This window comes from Lithobates pipiens, unplaced genomic scaffold (genome assembly GCF_037356315.1).
Source record: "Lithobates pipiens isolate NorthernLeopardFrog02 unplaced genomic scaffold, aLitPip1_a1.2 Scaffold_8, whole genome shotgun sequence".
In the NCBI taxonomy this organism is placed as follows: Eukaryota; Metazoa; Chordata; class Amphibia; order Anura; family Ranidae; genus Lithobates; species Lithobates pipiens.
In genome coordinates this window covers 673,577,679-673,591,688 of record NW_027507903.1, presented here as the reverse complement: position 1 = coordinate 673,591,688, position 14,010 = coordinate 673,577,679, and the positions used below count along the sequence as shown (strand labels likewise).

At 40.2% G+C, this 14,010-nt stretch overlaps 1 protein-coding gene across 3 annotated transcripts in view; it reads left to right on the top strand.

The window, feature by feature from the left end:
- LOC143961965 (NACHT, LRR and PYD domains-containing protein 12-like) overlaps positions 1 to 14,010 on the top strand; it is a 161,933-nt gene that overhangs the window by 49,228 nt on the left and 98,695 nt on the right. For 2 of the 3 annotated variants that reach the window (XM_077471306.1, XM_077471304.1), the window contains one exon: positions 7,454 to 7,594. The exons of the other annotated variant lie outside the window; for it this stretch is intronic. In XM_077471306.1, the coding sequence (XP_077327432.1) occupies positions 7,454 to 7,594 (141 nt within the window). The remainder of the gene's footprint in view (positions 1 to 7,453; positions 7,595 to 14,010) is intronic. 3 annotated transcript variants of the gene reach the window in all.

The following is a 14,010-nucleotide window of genomic DNA, read 5'->3' as shown; positions in this document are numbered from 1 at the left end:
AATGTGCTTCCATTCTGTATTATTTTTGGTATTATGACACTTCTTACCTGTCCGATGGGCTGCCAATAGTGTAAGTAAGGAGGGGCTGCCCAAAGTATCACACATTATTTAGACATTCAGCTCTCAATGAAGTGGAGAGGGTTACCTGGCCAAAACATCCCCCCCTCATTTTTTGCAAGGGCCCATCAGATGGGGGGTGGGGGAGGGATGGGGGGTGATGACTCTGATAAGGGGACCTTATACTTTAGGCTTTAAATACTCATTTCCCAAAATGTTATACTGATCTTGGCCAAAAATGTTTGTGTCTAATCTGCTTGCAATGTTGATGTGCAATATTACAAATTTTTTGTCTTGTTTCACTCCACAGTTTCCTTCAACGCCACAGGAATGGCAGACTGTGGCCTCCCACTTTGCTAGCCGTTGGGACTTTCCCAAATGTGGAGGTGCAATTGATGAGAAAAACTTCTGCATCGTCCCACCCCCCAACTCGGGGTCCTACTATTATAATCACAAGGGGTTTAATAGTATCGTGATGTTGGCCGTGGTGTCAGCAACCCATGACTTCCTGTATGTGGATGTGGGGAAAAATGGCCAGATGTCGGATGGTGGAGTGTTCTCATGGACGGAATTCTACTGGCGTCTCCAGAGTGGCAGTCTGGGCTCGCCACCCCCAGAAGAGAATCAGGAAGGACTCCCGTTTGTATTAGTCGCGGATGAGGCGTTTGCCCTGGCAAACCATCTGATGCGACCTTTCCCGATGAGGACCCTCACCCTGGATCAGAGGATCTTTAATTTCTGGCTGGCCAGAGCCAAAAGAGTTGTGGAGAACACTTTTGTAATACTGGCCAGCCAATCCACATGGCTGAATATAAAATCAATCACATAGTGCTTGCCTGCTGTGTTCTGCACAATTTCTTGAAAAGACATTCAGCAAACTATGTGGTCTCAGTTGGCCCAGATGCAGACTTGCCTGAAAATGATAACCTCACGGCCCTTGAAGCTGCTCATCCTGGCTTGCCCCCCCCCCCCAAAGCACCCGTGAGGTCAGAACCCAATACATGGAGTACTGTGTGGGTAGGGGGGCCATTGATATGCCAGACAATGTCTGAGAGGCATTCTTTGAAACTACAGTAATCTTTGTTTTCATTTACTGCTTGGCTTGGTTTTAGGTGTCTTCTAGGTACATTTTTTATTTTTATTGTTGTGCCTTTTCTACAACAGTGCAAACCCAAGTTCTGAGCGAGATGAGGGGACAGTCTCTTCTTCAGATAATTTTATTATGTTGTGGGTCTGCTGCACACACACCTTGTTTTTGTTAACTAATGTATATAGTGCATTAGTTACCAATATCTTGCTCATTTTCCGCACCATGGCAGAAATATGTGGGGTCAGGAAAATGGCTTGATTGGCAAAATTTACACATCACTGTGGGTGTTATTTACTAAAGGCACATCCACTATGCACTACAAGTGCATCTGAAACTGCACTTGGAGTGCGAAGTGGAGTTGCCTTTAGTAAATAACACCCATTGTCACCGAAAACAACAATTTTACTCCAAATACTGCTTTTGCGCATTGAAAAAGGAAGACACACATTTTTGATAATTTCACTTTTTAATCAAAGCACATTCACATGTGCGTTTAGAAAAGAGTTTTACAACAAACCAACATATTGGGTGTATCAAAAACATTATTTTAGGTAACTTTTTTTGAAACTCGGTGTTTTTGTGTAAACAGGCATGTATCAAAGCGTAACATACAGAACACAGGAACTTACAAAGTTCAACTTTGAAAAGTGAAGACAATATCAGACATGGGTATGTACAAACTGTGCTGATATTGCCTTCATCACATGGGGTGTCACCCCTGGAAAAGTCAAATTTGGAAGATGCACACAGTGTGTCAACATGTGCTATCTCCCATCATGGAGGATCAATGTACATGTTTTTGGGCTGCAACCCCTTCATCTCAGCCACTTTCTACAAAACACGTACATTGATCCCCCATGATGGGAGATAGGGCATGTTGACACACTGTGTGCATCTTCCAATTTTGGCTTTTTGTAAAATGCAAAATTATACATCAATGATGTTCTTCATTTTATTTTGAACATCATTGATGTTTTTTCTGTATATTTTCTAAATCCCGAATGCACCTCATTATCTCCCCAATCAGTATCTGGGCACTTTCACTGGTAAAATTTGATTCTTCTTCCACATCACCTAAAAAAAAAAAAAGCAAAAAAAAACACCATGTATTATAAATATGACAACATACATTGATGAGCTTACCAGAAGCTGTGGTCTCTGACGCTCACCTGTTGTGGTGACAATTTGTCCAACTTCAACGATCTCTCCTTCCTCCTCCTCCTCTGCTTCTGGTGTTGGAATTTTGCCTTCTTTGGGAGGTGCGGGGTCCCTGGTGTCCTCAGACTTCCCGAGTCTTCTCTCCCCTATGAGAATGTAAAAAAGGAATACTTAGCACACAGAGGGCAGAAATAGGAATATGAAACATTGCTTGGAAGTGTGGTACAATTGTGTTTTTTGGGTTTTCAAAGGTGAGAACATTATTGTGGACACTTTGTTAAGCTGGAATACTTACCTGCAGTGTGAAGAAATGTAGTGAAGTGTAATTTGTGAAAACATCATGTTAGGTGTGGGCTAACGAACAATGTTTCTTATGAACGATTGTAACCATGAACTTGAAAGTGGCCATTTTAAACTGTACAACATGAAATCAAAGCACATGGAGCAGTATACAAGCAATAATAATCATATGAACACACAACTACTTACTTTTTTGAAGAACACTCTTGATCCTTCTGTACTGATCGTGCTCCCTCAGTTTCAGGTCTGACCAGCATTTTCTCAGTTGATCCTTGGATCGGCGTACCCCAAAATTCTTCTGAAGACTCTTCACAACTTTAGTCATGATCTTGGCCTTTCTGATATTTGGGTTTGGGTAAGGTCCATACTTCCCATCATAGTCAGTCCTCTTCAATATGTCCACCATCTCCAACATCTCTCCAAAACACATATTTGAGGCCTTAAATCTTCTCCTCCAGGATCGGAACATTTCAGGCTCCGGGCTTTCCTCACCCTCCTCCTCGTTAGTGGAACTATTAGTGCACACCTGTGTTCTGTCCGCCATGTGCTCTACCCACTGCGCCAAAAGAGAAGGGGCGGCGAATAGTCTAGAAAGAACGTCAGAGGCGGGCGGAGTTTCACGCATGTGCACTGTATATAAAACGCAACACACGTGTGTCGTACGTATGATCTGTCAACAGAGTGAGGAGCTGACGCGCCGATCGTGCAAACAAAGGTACAATTTTTAACTTGGTACATCACTAGACTAGACTGCTTCTATCTAGGCCTATGTTGGGACAAGATTAGGAGGGTTTAGCATGGCATTATTAGTATGTTAGGGTTTGTCTTGTGTTGAGTCTTGCAGACAAGATGGATCCCTCCAAAACACCAATTTTATGGAGCTATTCCTTAAACTGTTCAGGGAGCTGCCCTGCCTGTGGCAGATGAACAACCCATTTTATAATGACCAAAGTAAGAGGAAGGCAGCGCTGGAGAAACTTCTTGCTTTGGTGCGAATCATGGTCCCCACGGCAGACATGACCTATGTGATGTTTAAAATTGGTGCCATGAAGAGTACATATCTCAGGGAGAAAAAGAAGCACCTGCAGTCCCTGAGATCAGGAGATCCAGATGCCATTTACAGTATTACCCCAGGATGGTGTACTTCGAGAGGCTGCATTTTCTGGTAGACCAGGGGTTACCCAGGCCATCACTCTCCAGTCTTCCTTCAAGGCTTCCTTCACCCCCAGCTGAGGCTTCCAACGTCCAACCTGGGCCTTCCAGGCAGCAACATGTGGAGGGGCCCAGCTTGAGACAGGTATAGCATTGTTGAACATATTTCTTGTTGTACATTTAATGATGCTAACTAGATGTTATTATTGATCAGTAAGTTGTGATTTAACAAAGTAGTTTACAGTACATCTCAATAGACAGTAGTGAGCAAAAATGTTTGGGCCAAGAATGAAAAATGCTCGGTTCAGAATGATAGCCTGTTCTATTTGGTAACATTCAATTTGCAACAGTCATGAGCACAAAATGGTGTGATTGATGAGAAAAAAACTAAAACTATGTCCCATTTTCATACACAGGAAGACCTCAGCCAGGAGGAGGCTGTGGCAAGTAGCAGCCAGGAGGTCGACCATTGCCCTCCTCCTCCTGCCACAACTACAGGAGCCCAGCCACAGCCTGGAAGGGAGCCTGGAGGGAAGTACCCAAGGAAGACAAGAGAGTGATGGCCGGGGTTCAGTCTGGTCTGACAGAAGATGCAGCCTCTTGTAGAACCACATCCTGGGGACATAGATAGCATCTGCTCTTCCTGATCTCTAGGACTTCTGGACCAGACTTCTCTCCCTGAGATATCTACTCTTCAGGCCACCAAATTAGCATTTTCGAATTAGTTCATGTCTGCCCTGGGGGACAAGTTTCTCCAGCGCTGCCTTCCTCTTTAGTTGTTTGACACGTAAATAAAGGTTTATTTTGGTTTGAAGCAATACTTGTGTATGTGTTTTACTTCAAAAAGGAGAGTTTATTTGTGAGTAGGCAGGTACATTTCAAAAATACAAAGTGAAATGAATAACAAGGAGCACCAACACCAAACAACCTCCTGTAGATTAAAAATGAAAAAACAAAATACAAAAAAAATAACGGTGTTGTGGTAAGTTGAAACCCAAAACACTCCCAAAAAAATGCAAAGATGAGCAAACTGACAAAAAAGGAGATGATGAAAAAACCAACCACAAAAATGTAAAACAAAAACAACAAAAAAAAGATTGTGTAGATGTGACGATTTTAAATATTGTATTGCTGGAATGAGTAAAAAGACTCAAAAAATACATGCAGGAGAAGTGTGTGTGACTATGAGCATCAAAACAATTTCATTCTTGCAGCATTGTAAAGAACAAGAGAATGTGCTTCATGAAAGAATTTTTAACATTGCAGCGTGACAAATGTGCTATATCGATTACGAGCGGTAATTTTACCTGAGCGAGCGCTTCCGTGTCCGAATTTGATTGTGAGCATGCGTGGCACCTTGTTCGTCGGAGTAGGCTATACATGATCAGAGTATGTCCAATCGGAGCATGTTGTCGGAAAATTTTATAGACAAGTTGGAAAACTTGGTCCGTCGGATACTCCGATGGAAACAGTCCGATGGAGACCACACACAGTCGGATTATCCGACAACATGGTCCGATCGGACACCTTCTGTCGGAATGTCCGACCGTGTGTACAGGGGCTTAGAAAGAATCTATCCATGGATAATCCTCCAGCCGCTATACTTTGTGACCGCTGGAAAGTGTTCATGAGGCCATCAAATGCATTACCACAGTATTTAGCCATTGAAGAGAAAAAAAAACTCAACTTTATTTTTAGAATTATGTTATAATATTAATTAAATTAATATAGTAATCGTATTATCGTAATCAGCAATTATACTTAAATCAACACGAATAATAGATTGATCGTATCTTCATCTATACTAGGTGAGGGGGTGGGTAACGCCCTAATAAATATGAAAGGAAAGATACAAAGATGAGGCGATCAAAAAAATGTTGCAAAGGGGTACCACATCCCAATATTGTATATAAACAAAGAATGAAAAAAGGAGGGGAAAATGGGGCTGGAGGACAACCAACCTCAGGGACTTTTAGACGGTACCCAGGTAGAATCAGTCAGATACCTATATAAATAAGATAATTTTAATTTTATTAACAAAATAGAGAATACAAATTAAACACAGGGCAATATTGACATCAAATAAAGATGTTAATTCATTAAATATATACAGGAGAGGCATAAATCCTAAAATCATAAGATGTTACCAGTCCTACATATAGAGTAATGCTGCTGTTTTCTACATGTTTCGCTCTCGTGAGCTTCCTCAGGACAGTGCAGCTTACAATACACATTATGAAAAATAGAATAGAAAAAAAATTGTGGCACTAATGGGCACTGACAGGTGGCACTGAAGGGCACTGATTAGTGGCACTGATAGGTGGCATTGGTTGGCAATGATGGGAATAGATAGGCGGCACCAATTGGCACTAATCTAGGAGAGGGGAAGTTTCCCATTGAGCACTCAGCTAGGCATGTAAGAGATAGAAAGGGGGTGGAGCCATATACACGGAGTGGCCTGCCCAGCCCTCGACATCAGCGTGTTTGATAGGCTAGCTGTTTGGTCCCACCCAACCCAGACATCAGCCCCGAGTTTTGACAGCTCCTATCTGCAAGCAGTGACATTAGATTACAGTTTAAAGCACTAAGCGGCTCTTACATGCCTCCTTGACTGCTCAATGGGAAACTGTCTCACAGGCAGCGCCCTATACAGTCTCTTGCAGCATCTTACAGAAGATCTCCAAACACACATTAGGGTGTGTCCAGGCACCCCCGGCACACCCTGTGTGCATGCCTATGGTCTGCATGTTTCTGAATGCCCAGCAACCTGCAGAAAAACACATGCTTTGCCACATGTTTTGGAAACATGTATCGTGCTCGCTTTGCCATTTTCGTAGTACAATCGTGATGGACGGTCGCAGCACATTTTTGAAATGTACAGCAAAGCATACAATTTCTGTGCGGTTGATGTGCATTCAGAATCATGCAGATGTAAATGCAGCCTGATTGTTAATGAGGCCCCAATCACGGTTAGCAGATGCATGTTTTGTCATGTGACAAAACACGCTATAAACACGGATCCATCAAAGTCACATAGGAATGCTTCTCAGTAAAGTCGCTTTGAAGTCGCACCTGGTCGCCAGGAAGTTGTAGAGCAAAGTCAAGCTGGAAGTGGCTGCGACTTTCATGTTTTGCTGTGTGAACCAGACCTAAATGGTGGTTCCCACATATCACCTTCTACACAACTTCTGGTAACAATCACATCATTTACATCGTATTAACCCTTTCCCTGCCCCCAATTATACCATTTATCACACAGAACATTTGGAGGGAAAGCTTTGTGTTCAGAGATGTGGGGGAGGGAAATAATGCCAGGGGTGTGACATCATCATCCCAACATTGGAGGGGCCAATTGTCTGCAGAAGTGGGCGGAGATGGGAATGTCTGGACTGCATTTTATATCTGGAACCAAAGTGGTGTTCCAGGATTTTCCAGAAGATGAATGGAGACCCCTGTGTAGGAAGGCCAGAGACCCCGTATACATATCAGGGGCCTCCTTTTAAGTTTTGTCTGGAGTGTGACTTCAATGACCACTCATAGCCACCAATGAGAAGTCCTCATCAGGTCCAGTATGAGACTGTAGAGCCAGAGGGAAGGCAGCCATGTGGAAGGGAAATGTTGGGGTTACATTGTTATTCTTGGTGTCAGAGGTCATACATTCTTGGTGATAATTATTATCTCATTATTGGCTTTTAGATTTGATGGTTGTACTATTTCCAGTACAGATTGTCCGGGAGAGGACAAAGCAGAAGATTATTTCTTCTTTTCAGGATATGAAAGGAAGTGTGATTCTCTTTCCTTTCTGATAAACCCGGAGAGTAAAATTCAGGAATTACGGTAAGAGAAATGTCTGATGTGTCGTGATGGGGAAATGTGACGTCTTGTGATTGTTCCCGTCTCTCAATGTCTCCTTCTATCTCTGGATGTCCTCCAACCTCACCCATGTAGAATCTTCCATCACCTGTCCTCTTCTCATGTCTTCTCCTCTCTCGGAGGGAATCTTTCTCTTTGTAATCTCCTCCATGGGATTTGGGGTTCTCCTTATAGTAGAAAAGTGACCAGGCTCTGTACATATGGAATGACCATCCATATTTCTAACAAGCAGGGAATAGGATGGAATAGACCCCCTTAGGACTCGTCTGATGATTATGTAGAAGGAAGCAATGCTCAGTAACACTTCTATGACATTTATCATGTGTCTTCATTGTGTTTATGAAGCTCTGAAAACACTATAAGAATGCTGGAGAAATGTCCGGGGGAGGGGTTGTTCTTCTAGTGGGAGGAGCCTAAAGGGGAAGTGATGTAGAGGAAATGATCTCCTCTGATATGTGGATTTTGGATATATTACAATAATTCTATAAAATGAGAACCAGCCGCCATGTCATCATACTCACTATCGCTCTCCTGCCCCCTGGAGGACAGATTTCCCGGTCTGAGGATAATACCCGCTTGGTGACTTGTTACCAGATCTGTTTTATCTGTATGTGTCACAATAGCTGGGATACACGGGTCATTAATAGTTTATTAATAATAACATGTAATATATCCTCACATAGAATCACAATATAATCATGTAAGAATGCACACAGCGCCCGGCGACCCTCCTCTCCTTCATAACAGTATAGCAGCGGCTCTCCTAGTGTATCTGACAGGCGTGATGACATCTCCACCTTTCACGTTACGCCCTAGGCGGGGCTTCATCATGTATATTTGTGTTGTTTGTTTAAAATGTGTAAATATTAACACTTTCAGGTTTAGGGAGTCTCACTTCTAGCGAAGTGATGAGGGATGAGCTGAACACCCCCACTTCAGTTTGCACCAGAACTTGCGAACAGACAAAAAAATTTGATCGAACACGCAAACACCATTAAAGTCAATGTTACATGAAAAATAAAAACTGCTAATTTTAAAGGCTTTTATGTAAGTTATTGCCATAAAAAAGTGTTTGCGGACCCGGGTCCTGCCCCAGGGGACGTGTATCAATGCAAACAAAAGTTTTTAAAATGGCCGTTTTTTCAGGAGCAGTGATTTGAATAATGCTTAATGTGAAAAAAATTAAATACTCCTTTAAATATCATGCCTGGGGGGTCCACTTAGTCTGCCTGTAAAGTAGCGCATTTTCCCCATGTTTATAACAGTACCATAGCAAAATGACATTTCCAAAGAAAAAAATGTCATTCAAAATTGCTCACGGCTGTAATATATTGCCAGATCCCAGCAATATAAATAAAAAAAAATTGAAAAACAGCAGGTCTGGCATGGATAGTAAGGGGAACTCCATGCCAATGTTTTTTTTTTTTTTAACCACTTCAATACAGGGCATTAATACACCCTTCCTTCCCAGACCATTTTTTAGCTTTCAGCGCTCTCACACTTTGAATGCCAATTACTAATGCAACACTGTATCCAAACAAAATTTTTATAATTTTTTTTCATTCAAATAGAGCTTTCTTTTGGTGGCATTTAATCAGCACTGTTTTTTTTACGACAGAAGTGAAAAAAAGAGCGAAAATTATAAAATTTTGCAAATAAGTAATTATTGTTCATAAATTTGGGCCATAATTTATACTGCTAAATTTCTTTGGTAAAAATAACCCCAATTAGTGGATATTATTTAGACTCTTTGAAAGTTATAGCATCTGCAAGCTATAGTGCAAATCATTGAAATCACATCTGATCACACCTGATGCACTGACGGCCTATCTCCATTCTTGAGGCGCTGAAATGTCAGGAAAGTACAAATACCCCACAAATTACCCCTTTTTGAAAATTAGACAGTCCAAGGTATTTAGGAAGAGGCATGGTGATTTTTTGAAGTTGTAATTTTTTCCCACAGTTCTTGGGGGAAAAAAAAGAATGTCCAACATGCAGGGAACCCCGTCAGGGGTTCTAGGAGCATAAATGACACCTCTAATTTCCTAATGATCTATTACATTTTTGAAGGCCCTGGAGCACCAGGGCAGTGGAATTACCCACAAAATGACCCCATTTTGGAAAGCAAACACCCCAACATCTATTCTATGAGGCATAATGAGTCAGTTCCTTTTTTTCCACAAGTCTTTGGAAACGTGGAAAGAAATTAAAACATATATTTTTTTTTTACACAAAGTGGTCAGTTTATAAGATATTTCTAACTCAAAGAATGCACATAGCAAAAATTACACCCCAAAATACATTCTACTACTCAACCTGAGTACGGCAATACCGCATGTTTGAGACTTTTACACAGCCTGGCCACATACAAAGGCCCAACATGCAGGGAGCACCATCAGGTGTTCTAGGAGCATAAATTACACCTCTAATTTCCTAAAGACCTATTACACTTTTGAAGGCCCTGTAAATGCGTTACACAAACTTTTTTTTTTTTAAAGCATCCTGTAGATATTTCATCCTCTGCTCCCCCCCCCCCCCACGAAGGTAGGATGAGTTCTGCAACCTTACCCTTGTAATGTGGATCAAGATGGGTTGCCAGCCAGTATTGATCCCTCTCCTTCATACCACAAATCGTAGGGTCCTTTTGCAGGCTTTGCAGAATCAGGGAGGCCATGCAATGTAAGTTTGCAGAGGCATTTGAGTCCTCTGGGTCACTAAGGATCACATTATCCGCAACTACCTCCTCCCAGACATGTTCCAATCCTTGGGTTTCTGGGGACTGAAAGCCATCCCTTGAAGACTAAATGGGGGGGGGGGGGGGAGAAATAGGCTTGGCGCTATACCCTTAAAAAATTTTGAAATTTGAAACTTAGATACACAATTGGCAACGAATTTCCAGCGTGCTGGATGGTAAAATGAAATGACTTTGTATAAATGTGTGTTGCCAACTGATATAAATGTGCCTATCAGCAAGTGTCAACAAGCAATTATTGCACAATTAGAAACCATAAGTGTCATAAAAATCATAAAAATTCTAAAGTTCATAAACCATAAATCAATTAAAACAGCATGCAGTATCCAAATGCAAAAAATATATATAAAGTGCAAAGTGCTGGTGAACAAGTTACAATCACTAGTGTTGTGACGAAAGTAGAGCTCAATAGTATAAGGAATAAAATATGTGGATATAAAAAAAAAAAAAAAAAAAAATATATATATATATATATATATATATATATATAAATAGTCCTTTTATCTATTATACACGTCAAATCCTCACATAGTGCAAATGTGATAAAAGGTGTATGTTAATTAAAGGTACAAAAAGTGAGAAAATGTGATAGAATCTTCTAGAAAAATATAACGATATAAGAATATATAAATAGAAAAATTGAAATGGAAAAAAAAATAAAAATAAAAAATGTTTTAAAATTAAAAATTAAAAAATAAAAATCAAAATAAAAATAGAAATAGTAAATAATAAATAATGTCCCGAAAAATTTTTTTGGTGTCCAAAAAGGAAAAAGGGGGTGATAAATTAGTGGGGTGTCCTCTGTGGGTGAGAATGGAGGAAAGGGGGAGGGTGGCTTCAACTGTTGCTCCCGGTGCTCTGTGACTAATTATGCAATTGCTCTCACCAGAGATGTGACCCCTTCCAGGGTGGATCAGCCTTCACAGTATCAGCCACTGTGTTGCTCTCTGGCTTGCCTCTATTGCGATTCTGGGAGACCCTCGTTCCTCCGTTCGTATGCCGGTTATATGTAATAAGTAAGAGGCATATCCATGGTGTAGTATGTTTTATAAAGATTCGTATTTATTGTATTGACAAAAAGTTACTCACAAACATCCGTTCGTATATGCGTTAAAAGGGGGATCCCGTTCGGCTGTCACGCCGTCTAAGTTAGCGGTGTATGCTGTCTGGTCACGCCCTACGCGCTTCGTCATCAAAGACGTCCTCTGAAGCGGCCATCTGCATACACCTTTTCCCATATATAGGGTGTAATGTGTCACCACGCATGTGCGGAGAATCCCACGGCCATTTTAATTGAGGGAATGCCCTCTGTTGATATTATATTGAACGTATTAGGCTAGATGGATGATTAACCAATGCGCCTATATTCATATGAATGTAAATGTAAATGTGAAGATTTATACTGCCGGGACACATTACTCCTTAATACATAAAGGGATTTTAACCTTCCGAATAATGGATACAACGTGATATGAGAAACTAAGAACGAAACATGAAAATAAAAACAATAATAAAATAAAATAAAAGCATAAATGTATAATCTGAATCTCTTTCTTTTTAAATTGTTTTAAACATTTATTGGAAAGTTATTTATTTAAAAAGTTATTTATTTAAGAGAATTTTTATTTATTATTAAAAAGTGTTTAAATGTTTAAGGAGGGAATTTAAAAGAGGAAAGGTATTTTCCCGAAAGTGATGTATGTATTTCTCTTTACGCGGGGGATTTTTTGGAAGTTCCTGAAGGAGGTGATATAAATATAGGTTTTATGGAGAAGGTGTGTTTAATATTCTTGTGTTTAAAATTTCTTTGGAAAACTAAACTAAAATATGGAATAGAGTGCGGTAAATATGAAAAAGTGAAAATGTAGGGGGGAGAAAGATTAGGTAATAATAATATTAAATAAAAGTTATTAGAAAGACCAAACACCCCGTGATTTTGGGTTCTTAATCCTTATTTGTTTTGTCAAGGGGATAATTAGAGGGGATAGAAAAAGGAGGATGGACTATATCTTGTTTGGGAACCTTGAATGAATAACGTTCGACCCTTTTTGTAGATTATATGGATAAGGTCAAGAGTGGGGATAAGAATAAAGATGGATTTAATGGGAATGGATATGTCATTAATATGGAGTGTCATATGGCCATATTAAAAAATTAAAATATATAAATGTGTTGTAGGCATTCGATCTATGTGAAATATCAATTTGTTTAGGCATTAAAAATTAGTTAAAAAACAATTGAGATCTAAATCAATATTCATTCCTGCAGGGTGTAAAGTTTCCATATTAAAAATCCATCTTGTTTCATTCTGTGAGACTTTTATGGTTTTGTCTTCTCCTCTCCAGTGGCCTTTGATCTTATCAATTGCGTAAAAAATCTTTTTTTTGGGGTCCTGGTTGTGAAAGTCTCTGAAATGCCGTGAGACACTGTGTTTGTCATATCCGTTTTTGATGTTGTTAATGTGTTCCCTAATTCTTTCGTGTAGTTCTCGCGTAGTTCTTCCCACATATTGCTTGTGGCAGGGGCACTCTATAACATATGTAACGTGAGTGCTTCTGCAGGAGATGTGCAGGAGATGAGTTCTTTTATAGAGAAAGTCCTACCATTGGTGGTAGAGGTAAAGGTGGTGATTTTTCTATTCGTTTTTTTACTTTTACGGCAAGGAAGGCATTGACCGCACTTGAAGAATCCTTTCAAGTGTTTTGCAATCTTTATCTCTCTTGGTGGATCAATTGTATTTTTAACCAATTTGTTTCTTAAATTAGGAGCTTTCCTGTAGATAAAGGAGGGATTGTTGGGTAAAAGTTGTTTCAGATTGTCGTCTACTTTCAAAATGGGCCAGTGTTTTTTTATTATTCTTTCTATTTCCTTGTGTTGCCTACTGAACCCTGTGAGGAAAGCTGTCTCTATGTTCTTTGTTTTCTTCTTGGTTGTTTCATTTCCTAACAGTTTTTTCCTTTCCATTCTCATTATACTTTCTTTAAGGCTTCATAGATGTGATTCTTTATACCCTTTCTTCATAAATCTTCCAATTATTACTTCAGCCTGGGTGTTAAAATCCTCTACTTTTGTGCAATTCCTGTATAATCTCAGGAGTTGCCCTTTGGGTATGTTGCTAATCCAACGTGGATGATGGCAACTTGAGGTAGGTATATACCCATTTCGGTCTGTGGATTTGAAATAAGTCCTTGTACCCAGGGTACCCTCTGATTTGAAAATCTGTAGGTCCAAGTAATTGATGCTCCGTTCGTCCCAATTTCCTGTAAAGGTAATGTCATATATGTTGTGGTTAATTTCCTCAAGAAAAGACTGTAGTTCTGAATGTGTGCCTCCCCAAATGATAATAATGTCATCAATGTACCTTTTGTACATTTTGAGGTTTCTCCTCGGTATGCCATAAATCTGTTCTGCTTCCCAGTGATCCAAGAACAGGTTTGCCACGCTGGGTGCATATTTTGCCCCCATGGCTACACCTTTTGTTTGTACATAGTGTTTACCTCTGTACCAGAAATGGTTATGGCTCATTGCCAGATCCAGGCCTTCTAATATATACTCAATCTGTTCTTGTTTGAGTTTAGACTTATTATGCAGGGCCCACTCAACTCCATTTAGTCCATCCTACTGTTTA